The 9,763-nt window shown below is 45.3% G+C and overlaps 3 protein-coding genes across 3 annotated transcripts; 2 read left to right on the top strand and 1 right to left on the bottom strand.

The window, feature by feature from the left end:
* Positions 1–2,193: 2,193 nt before the first annotated feature.
* On the top strand, positions 2,194–3,145 carry LOC101773351 (metallothionein-like protein 4B). The gene is made up of 3 exons (XM_004962638.2): positions 2,194–2,354; positions 2,568–2,642; positions 2,777–3,145. The coding sequence occupies exons 1-3, from the start codon at positions 2,296–2,298 to the stop codon at positions 2,874–2,876; spliced, it is 234 nt and encodes a 77-aa protein (XP_004962695.1). The 5' UTR covers positions 2,194–2,295; the 3' UTR covers positions 2,877–3,145.
* A 367-nt stretch (positions 3,146–3,512) lies between these two features.
* LOC101772934 (mitochondrial import inner membrane translocase subunit Tim9) lies at positions 3,513–6,632 on the top strand. The gene is made up of 2 exons (XM_004962637.3): positions 3,513–3,682; positions 5,608–6,632. Exons 1-2 carry the CDS (start codon positions 3,588–3,590, stop codon positions 5,792–5,794), a joined length of 282 nt encoding a protein of 93 aa, XP_004962694.1. The 5' UTR covers positions 3,513–3,587; the 3' UTR covers positions 5,795–6,632.
* Positions 6,633–6,801: 169 nt separating this feature from the next.
* On the bottom strand, positions 6,802–8,091 carry LOC101772529. The gene has a single exon (XM_004962636.4). It carries the CDS (start codon positions 7,947–7,949, stop codon positions 7,209–7,211), a length of 741 nt encoding a protein of 246 aa, XP_004962693.1. The 5' UTR covers positions 7,950–8,091; the 3' UTR covers positions 6,802–7,208.
* Positions 8,092–9,763: the final 1,672 nt, after the last annotated feature.

Genomic DNA, 9,763 nt, shown 5'->3' with positions numbered 1-9,763 from the left:
TGTTCCCTTTTTTTTTTCTAGGATGTATTTGGTGGAAATTAATCCAAAATGGAACCCCTAAAAATCACCACAGCCAAAATGCCAAATACCTAAACTGCCAACTGAATCTTTGGATGAGCATTTGTAGTCTCATAAATCTGGATACTTTTTTTATTTGGTAAACACAAATCTGGACACTGATGGTCTCACAAACAAATGGTGCCGATACTGAGAGTGAATATGAAATGAACCTCGGATTACCTCGAAGCATCAAAACGGGACGGAAAAGAAAATCGATGACAGGGAACGATTTCTTCTATTTGGTCTGCATTCACTGTGGTTCCACCGGCGTCCATCGTCGGTGGTAAGACGCCAGCCGATCGGTGAGTGGTGTGGCCATGGTTCCAGCGGCCGTGCACTGGCAAGGGCTCCCAACGTAACATCCCCGGCCTTCGGACTCCGGCGATGTCAGGTGTTACCTAGGGAAAGAATTTGGTATAGGTGAATAGGTGATGGTCCGGGGTAAAGAATGGGTAGGTGGTAGGATATGATCTGATTCAATTGGTCTCGTCTTGGAGTTAAATTTCAGTTCAATATTTACATGAAGTTCATCAAAATTTAATCTTTGCAACCGTGGCTACTACTTGGATCATGGAACTGGTATAGCACCATTAGTTGTGATTTTAAGTTAAGCAGCACTGATTTGATCACAAAGAAACCAATCAAACTCAATCCATTTCATGCTACATGTTTGAACTTAATTGGGGGGTGTCAATTCTTACAAGCTATGTATATCTTTAAATTCGTGGCTGGTGAAAACCCTTTAGTGCTTTGGTCAAACTAGTGGACGATTTTGCATTCAGTTTGTACAAGAAGTCAAGAATCTGGAATCATGCAACAGTGATGTCCAAATCATATTCTGTTCAAATCAGAACTTCTTCAATCCAATTTTATGCCGCAGTGACGTCCAGGATAGGTATGAAATCGGTGCAAGTTTGACTTGTATTGAAACTTATCAAATAAAGTGTTTTCTGAACGAAATATGAACACATTTCTAACAAGTAACGTATGCAAATTTGAAGCTGTGCAATGATGCATCCATTTAAGCAATGTGTTGGCATCAATATCTGAAAGCAATATTTGAACAGATAAGGATATAACCAAATTCGATGCAAGTTGGGCTACAGATTCGAATTCAGCTTCAGATAAGGATCTGATCAAATTCGATGCAAGTTATGCTACAGATATGAATTCAGCTCTTACAAGCAACATATTAAATTTGAAGACTCGCAATGATACATTTAATTTAAGGAATGAGTTGGCAGCTTGGCATTAAGGTCTGAAAAGCAAGATTCGAACAGATAAGGATTTAATCAAATTTAATGCATGCTGTCCAAAAAATATCTGAAATTAACTCTTACAAGAAACGTATTTGGTTTGAAGGTGTGCAATGATGCATCAATTTAAGCAAAGAGTTGGTGTCAAGTTATGACAGCAGGATTCGAACAGGTAAGGACTTGATCAAATTCAACATAAAATTTGAATCCAACTTTGACAAGCAACGTATTAGATTTGAAGACGTGCAATAATGCATCAATTTAAGCAATGAGTTGGCATCAAGGTCTGCAAAGCAAAGATTCGAACAGATAAGGGTTTGATCAAATTCAATGTATGTTGTCCAAAAAAATATCTGAATTCAACTCCTACAAGAAACATATTTGATTTGAAGATGTGCAATAATACATCTTCTAAGCAAACAGTTGCATCACCGCGTGAAAGCGATATTTCGAACAGCTGAGGATTTGACCAAAATTTATGCAAACTGTGCATGCATGAAATTCATATTCAGTGCATTGAAGAAACATAATTTAAGTAAAGAATTGGTATCACTCTCCGGGAAGCAAAGTTTGAACCAGCATAGGATTTAATCCGATTCCATTAGCAGAGGATTCAAATCATAGGATAGCGCAACTCGCAAGTAACTTCCATAAAAATATTTGTGTTCCAGAAGTCAACCTGACGAGGCAAATGAAGCGGATTTTCATGCCGTTCCAGTTTCATGCAGCAGCAGCATAGCTGGAAAAAAACACATAAAAAATCTGATATGGTTGGAGTCCTGGAATTTTCCATGACTGTTTCGGCTGACCTGTAAATGCTTCACAGATCATGCCGTCGCTGGATTGCTCCTCAGGCTCTATAAATAGGAGGGGCATTTGTGCTCTGCTTGGCAACTGCTCTGTGCTCATCAACTCAAAGTTTCCCCTCGCTCTTTGTCTACGAGTTCTTGAGGTTTCAGGAGACCTAGAAGTTCAAAAGATGTCTTGCGGTGGAAGCTGCAACTGTGGCTCGAGCTGCGGCTGTGGCAGTGGATGCGGGTACGTTGCACAACCACTGATGATGAATATGTGTAGAATCAAAACTGACGTATAAGCTGTTCAGATAATAGACCCAAATTCGAGTGACTTTCAGCATGTTTTCATGATACAGACGTGCCCTTTTTTCCCAACTCTATTACTGATTTCTTCTAGAAGGATGCTTTGAGCAAATGTTTCTGAAGTTCATGTGATGTTCTGTTTTGCCGGACGCAGAAAGATGTACCCTGACTTGGCCGAGAAGAGCGCCGCCCCGGCGGCCATGGTCCTCGGCGTTGCGCCTGAGAAGGGGTATGCTGCACATATTCTCTTGATCTCTTCTCACCATGTTATCTAAGATTTCAGTCACAATCGAGCACAGATATGATCTCAAGCTCCATGTCGGTTTCCATGCCTGAAATTTGCTCCCCATCTTTGGCATGCAGGCGCCTCGAGGAGGGATTCGAGAAAGCAATGGAGTCCGGCGAGGGCGGCCATGGCTGCAGCTGCGGCTCCGGCTGCAAGTGCAACCCCTGCAACTGTTGATGGAGAAGATGATCCGTGTGCATGCCCGTGAGTCTGTATCACTGTATGTGTTTGAGTGATAGAGACTCAGTAAATAAGGAGCTGTCCAGACACCCACCAGTGTGATGTATCATATCATGTTTGTGTGAAACACCAGCTTTGTGATGCTGTGGACTGTGTGTGGTTGGAGAACCATGTGGCTACACCAAGCTTCTGTTCACCCAATCAGTGTGGTTTGTGCCGTAATGGTGTGCTGTTCAGTGGAATATAATCTGGTTTCCTTGTGCATTTTCACCTTCTTCCCTTTGTTTTTCAAAAAAAAAACATTTTCCTTTATGATATAATTTGATGAGAGCGACTGGGCAAGTACTAGCTCGATTTTGCAGAAATTACCAAAAAGGAATCATTTTTAAATAATATAAATACTACACGTAAACTTTATGAATTTTCGAGAAGAGAAAAGCATATGAATGTTGCTGTAAACAATGCGACGATTGCTCACAAATTTCTATCAAATATCATCCGGGCTAGGCCTGAAATAATATAAAGTTGGGCGACTTATCTACCAGGCTTCACAGTAAGGCCCATACGGCCCGGCCCAACCCAACAGCCCATCGATATATTTTGTGTAAAAGAAAAAAAATGGATCTCACCTTCTTCTCTCCCCTTCCTCTCCGAGACTCCAAAACCTCTCCCTCTTCCTCGGGCGGCGGCGGCGGCGGCGCGGCGGCCATGGACAAGAGCTTGCTCGGCGACCTGGACGGCCTCCCGGAGGAGGACAAGATGCGCATGGCCGCCATGGTAGACCAGCTCCAGATCCGTGACAGGTTCGAGGACCATGCCCATGCGCCTCTCCCCATTGACACCGGTTGTCGACGCTAGTCCATGCTTAAATCTGCATCTCCGTGTCCCCGTGTCCCTTATCTGCGCAAATTTTCGGCTAAATTTCTTCACTTTCTCGGCGCCCAGTCGTGATTCGGTGGGCGCGCGCGTCTATTGCTCCGAGGAGCTAGGCGCTTCGCATTTTAAGATTTGGAGGCGTAAGTTTGGGAAATCCGTAACAAATTGATCTAAAAATTGCAACTGATTGCGTTGCTTTATGCGGTGCATTGGAATTTGGGATAGAAGGGTTTTGATTGTGGTATAGGGATAGAAAATCGTGATTGGGAAATGGGGAAGGTTATTAGCTATCCTTGGTTATATTCAGAAGCTGCCAAACTATCAGATGATTGGAACGCAGAGTTTCTAGGTTTCAAAACTTTAGCCGCTTGCTAACCTTAGCCAATCGGGTGGTAACCGAGGTATCTGTGGGTCAGAATTGATAGTTTCATGGCTTCTCTGCATTCCTTCTGTTATTTGTGATTTCTGATCTTGGATATTTTAAGTGTTTAGCTATTATTTGTATGTTCAGTTCTGTCACATTAGATTTGCTAGTCAGCAGTTCTAGGCTATAGCCAAAACCATCATGATTGTGACATCCTGTCTTTTTAATTCTTAGAGAGCTATTGGTGTATGAAGCTATTGGGTAGGAGTACGTCATCCTTCTGGATAATTCACAACTGTTTCATTCGACTTGCTCATTGATTAATTCTAGTTTACAGCATTTCAGATACCTAGAAAGGGATAACTTTTGTTGAGCACACCAGTTGTTGATGCTAGTCCATACTTAAATCTGCATCTTCCAGGCCTTATCTGCGATACTTTTCATTTTAATTTCGTCTCTTTGGCGGCGCTTAGGCATGATTTTGTGGGGCGTGTGCCAGTTGATCCGACGAGCTAGGGTCTTCACATTTTAAGGTTTGCAAGTGTAATTTTGGGAAAGCTGTAACAAATTGATCTCTGTGTTATCTTGCTGTTAGTTTCAGCGAAGATATTGCAAGTGATTGGCTTGCTTATGCCATGACATTGGAATTTGGCGTAGAAGGGTTTTGATTGTGGGTATCAACTGGATTTATGTGAGTTTGCATCTTTTATGTCCCTAAACATGCCGATTAGTACAAGTTTAGCAAGTTAAGCTCTGATTTCCTAGGCGTTTGGCTGCTGTAAACTGTATGAGAGCTGCTCGGTGATAAGTAGTTTAGTTTGTCCTAGTGGTATATACGGATATAAAATTGTGGTTGAGAAATGGGAAGGTTATTAGCTATCATTCGTTATATTCAGAAGCTGCCAAACTATCTGGTGAATTGGAACCCAGAGTTTGTAGGTAAGAAAATGTTAATTGCTTGCTAACCTTAGTCAGAATTGATAGTTCCATGGCTTCTCTCCTTTATAGAGCATGGATTGTGTTATAGAGCAATTGGATAAGAGTATGTCATCCTTCTGGATAATTCACAACTGTTCCATTCGACTTGTCGTTGATTAATTCTAGTGTTCAGCTTTTGAGATACCTAGAAAGGAATAACATTTTGTTCAAGGATGCTGGAGGCAGAAATGCAAGTGCTGATGCTATCTTGGTTCCTTGAGGCTAGTGCTTGACATGATAATGTGAAGTTATTCAAAAGTGTGGAGAAACAAGGATGTGATGATGTAACAGAATAATATTTCCCAGTAGAATTAATGAATGATCTTTGAATGTAACAATGTATCCGCAAAAAAATTGGCATACTTGACTTAATTTAAGTGGTGTTTCCTCATACTTTTTCCCTTTTGTCCACCCCAAAACTCCTGGGTAGCTCATTGAATCCTTCACACCTTTTGCATCTGTGGAACTGCATATCTAGAAACCTCACATCTCTGAGCTATCATTTTGCAGTCTGAGAATGTACAATTCCCTGGTGGAGAGGTGCTTTACAGACTGCGTGGACACGTTCCGCCGCAAGACCCTGGACAAGCAAGAGGAGTCGTGCGTCCACCGCTGCGCCGAGAAGTTCCTGAAGCACTCCATGAGGGTCGGCATGAGGTTTGCCGAGCTTAACCAGGGCGTGGCCACCCCCGATTAATCGTGTGGGTTTCATCGCCCCTACCAAGTTTCTAACCTTGAGGATTTTGTCAGCATTGATTTGTGTAATCCTAAAAAGATTTCAGCACTCCTTGAGATACACAACTCGGTGTCAGCTAGGTTGCTTCTTGAACCAGCTGCTGGGTAAGGAATTGAATAAACTTACAGATCTTGAGCCACATAGGTGCATATTATCTCGTTGCTATATTCAGGTATTGTTTGTAGGGCTAGACAGCATGGTGCAAGATCTGTAAAGGTGCCTTTCTTCTTGCCCTCTCATAAGACATCTGCCTTCTTTGACAGCAAAGAGTGCTGGACCATGCACATGAGCTCATCATGCCATGAACTGATGCACTTGGAATTGGAATTTGGGAGGCCAAAAGGGGGTCTGGATCAACCATCAGATCACAATGGTTTGGACGTGATCGCCTTTGGCATCATCTCATGGCTTGGAGCTTTGGCCATGGGCGATGTGGGCAGGTTGGCCCCCGGCCACCTTGTGCCCACTACCTGCTGTGTCGCCGTCCAAGTTGGCATGTTGTTTTCTCGTGTGGAGCCAGAGCGAAGCTGCAGGACAGATCTCGTTTGGTGTTGCGTGGCATGGGCATGTCGGTGCTGTAGCACTGTAGCTGTAGCCTGCCCTACTGATTCACTGAAGCTGCTGCTGCTCGTTCTAGCGTGTAGCGTGTGTGTGATTCAGAGCAAACGAGAGGGAGGCGTCAGTGGTCAGTACTTGCATTGTTTGGGCATTGAGGCGTCATGATGGCATGATGTGTATAGTGTCCTTTTGAGCTTGCTCCTTGAGCTTTCACACTGTTTTTTTTATGGCTCTTTGATCACTGGTACAGTGTTGTTGGCATAAGAATCACAGGTTGTCATTGAACTAGAATCACATTCCCATGGCTGTAAAGTGCAGCTCACCTTGAAGCGATGATGGATGTCAGTTCAGTTCAGTGCGGATGCTGAATGCTGAAGCCCCCGAGTGAACTCTCCTGTGGGTTTTGATACTAAAAGAAAGAACAATCTAATTCATGAACTGAATTTCGACAAACTTTATGCAATAGAGATACATTGCTGACCGCAGCATGAAAACTGGCATACTCATTATCTATATAACTGAAACACAAGACCAAGGATCAACCTCGCACTCCATCCTGAAGAGAAAAATGCTAACTCCAACTTGGTTTCTATCAACATCTTAGCAGTGAAATTTTCGTGGCATCTTCTAGTCAATGCCGTGAACAATTTCACATCGGGGAATCAAGGAATTGCACATCGATCTCAATCCAAGAAAGAAATGGCCACATTCAGAAATCAGTGCACACACCGAGAAGAAGAAAACTAGAGAAGCAACAGAAGGATTCTATTCACAGTTCGTAAATCGTAACAACGCCACAGCTGCAAATCAAAGCGCGTCAATGCACGACGCCCACCGCGGCGGCGGCGACGTCGATGCTCCTCTGGCCCGGGAGCGCGAGCATGGCGGTGTGGTCCAGGAAGTCCTTGAGCCTGGCGACGGCCTCCACGACGGCCCTGAGCTCGTCGGCGCGCGCGAACCCGCGGGTGCCGGCGGTCCGGACGGCGTAGACGTAGAAGGTGACGCAGCCCTTGCGGAACTTGAACCGCGCCATCTCGGGCGCGCCGGGCGCCGCGCGGATGAGGCGGCGGCCGACGTCGCCGAGCGGGACGACGCCCGGCCACGCGGCGTCCGCGGCGGCCTTCATGGCGGCGGACTCGAAGACGAAGACGGCGGCCTTGGAGTTCTTGGTGCCCAGCCCCAGCGTCAGGGTGTGCCACGCGTGGTGCGCCAGGATGGCGAAGTTGGTCGGGATGTACGCCGTCGTCGTCGGCGCGAACGACAGCGCGTCCCCCGTGGCCGCGGCCGCGGCGCCGGGGGCGGGGGAGTGCGCGGCGCGGAGGAGGTGCGGGAGCTCGAGCGGGGACGCGCGGCGCACGGTGAGCGCGCGCGTGACGAGCTGCGCGCCGAAGCGGAGGCCCTTGACGTCCGCGCACGGCGCGAAGAGCGCGTCCAGGGTCCCCGGGCCCGCCGCGGCGGCGGCGCTGGCCTTGGACTTCTTGGACGCCGCCGCGTCGTGGCTGCTGCTGCTCTTGGACTTGGACTTGGACTTGCTCTTGGACGACTTGGGCTCCGCCATTGTCGACAATGGCTGGCAAGGTCTCACCTCCTGCGTGGCTGCTCGCTGTGCTACGCGCTGTGTTGTTGCAGAGAGACAGGGAGGCTTTGGAGGCGTCAAAGAAGAGAGAGGAGAGGGAACAGGGGAGCTGGAAGGAGGTGGGGTTGGTCAGAGCAGTTAAGAGAGCACAAGATTTCCCTCCATATTATTTGTTTCCCATTTCTTTTTAGCTTTTTTTCTACTTCAATGCTGTCGATTTTGATATCTTGTTATTTTGTGTTGTCCCTGTCGCCTGCTTTTCAGGGAATCACAATTGAGTGTTTCAGGAAACAAAAAAAAAAGGTCGCTGGAGATTCCAGCTGCAGGACAGACACCACCTTTCATTTTTCTTCCTCCTTTCCTTTGATCTCTGAACTCTGAAGAAGAATCCAAACTTGCTCCTGTTGCTACATACCCTACAATGGTGGGTTCTGAAATTTTCCATGCCACTATACTAGTATTTGCCCACAGCTTCCCAAGTCCCAACCAATCTGATCTCTGTACCCTCACATGATTCAGCTTGATTACATACAATCCATGGTAATCTGATGGGATTATTGATAACTGCATTCTGATTTCTGCAGGCTGTGACTGAAATTCTGAAACTGAACTCGACATATATACCTGCACTGCAGCCAGATCTTGGGCGTGCAGATTGGAGCAATAAACTGCAGAAGAATTGCAAACATTTTCCCATGAAAGAATCAAGATGCAGGAGGGGATCAATCGAGCTGGTGGTAACAGCATTGCATATCTGAATATGCAATCAGCGCGGCAGGAGGGAAATCGTAAACTTCTCCCATGACAGTAACAGCGTGTGTGCGTGTCTGAATATAATACGGCACGCGCCGTGGCTGCGTCGCACTAATCAGTGTGGGTTCATGTGCGGCAGGACCTGTGCCATGTGCCGCAGCCTTGCCTTGTTCATGTGAGCTAGCGCATCCCCATGCCATAACGCACTGCTGGATCACTGCGTTTCTGCTGGATTATGCATGGAGATCACAGCCGTGTCGCATCATGGTGCTGATAATTTGATGCGGATGGTGACGGCTCGTGAACAGTAGTTTTTGTTGGTAGATCAGAGTAGGCGCGTTCTTGATAGGAGAATGAATATGCATGCTATAGTCTGTAAAAGCAGAAGCTACAGCTTCCTTTAACGGTGGCAGGCTAGCAGCAGTTAAACAAGCTCAACAGCATGGTGGCGGTCGTCGTAGGGAAGGTAGAGCCGCGACCTAGCATTGAATTTAGAAGAACCTCTGGAGTGGGTTAGGCGGGGGAAATCGATAATGTAAGTACACTTATATTTCTAAAAACTGATAATTATTTCATGGGGGCACATGATTTTTAACATGTAGATGGTAATATCATGAATCTAACAAAGTTTGTTTCATATCATTTGGAGCTATATTTAATTTCCTATGAATTTTGCACGATCATGAATTTTTATGCACTTAACAAGTGCCAGCTTATTTACTACTCCCTCTGTCCCAAATTACTATTTGTTTTGACTTTTCTAAGTATATAGTTTTTAATATTCACATAGATATATAATATGTCTAGATACATAGCCAAAGTTATGTCTCTAGAAAAGTTAAAACGAATAGGAATTTGAGACGGAGGGAGTAGTATTTAATCTGGAATGGAGCTTTCATGTGTTTGAAAATAAGATCATATTTTTGGAATTACGTGGATCGGGGATTGTAATTTTATAAATATCATAGAAAATGTGTTAAAAATAAAAATGTATTATAGCTCGATAACAACATATGCAGAATGGTGGGCGGCTGGGCGCAGAG

This window comes from Setaria italica, chromosome III (assembly GCF_000263155.2).
Source record: "Setaria italica strain Yugu1 chromosome III, Setaria_italica_v2.0, whole genome shotgun sequence".
Taxonomy (NCBI): Eukaryota; Viridiplantae; Streptophyta; class Magnoliopsida; order Poales; family Poaceae; genus Setaria; species Setaria italica.
The sequence above is the reverse complement of the archived record's forward strand: the minus strand, read 5'-3'. Positions and strand labels throughout refer to the sequence as shown.

Excerpts from the sequence above, each read along its gene's own strand:
- LOC101773351 (XM_004962638.2), top strand. The coding sequence starts at position 2,296 with ATGTCTTGCGGTGGAAGCTGCAACTGTGGCTCGAGCTGCGGCTGTGGC. Across the intron at positions 2,355-2,567 it reads GGCTGTGGCAGTGGATGCGG|AAAGATGTACCCTGACTTGG; the intron begins GTACGTTGCACA and ends TGCCGGACGCAG. Across the intron at positions 2,643-2,776 it reads GGCGTTGCGCCTGAGAAGGG|GCGCCTCGAGGAGGGATTCG; the intron begins GTATGCTGCACA and ends TTTGGCATGCAG.
- LOC101772934 (XM_004962637.3), top strand. The coding sequence starts at position 3,588 with ATGGACAAGAGCTTGCTCGGCGACCTGGACGGCCTCCCGGAGGAGGAC. Across the intron at positions 3,683-5,607 it reads CAGCTCCAGATCCGTGACAG|TCTGAGAATGTACAATTCCC; the intron begins GTTCGAGGACCA and ends ATCATTTTGCAG.
- LOC101772529 (XM_004962636.4), bottom strand. The coding sequence starts at position 7,949 with ATGGCGGAGCCCAAGTCGTCCAAGAGCAAGTCCAAGTCCAAGTCCAAG.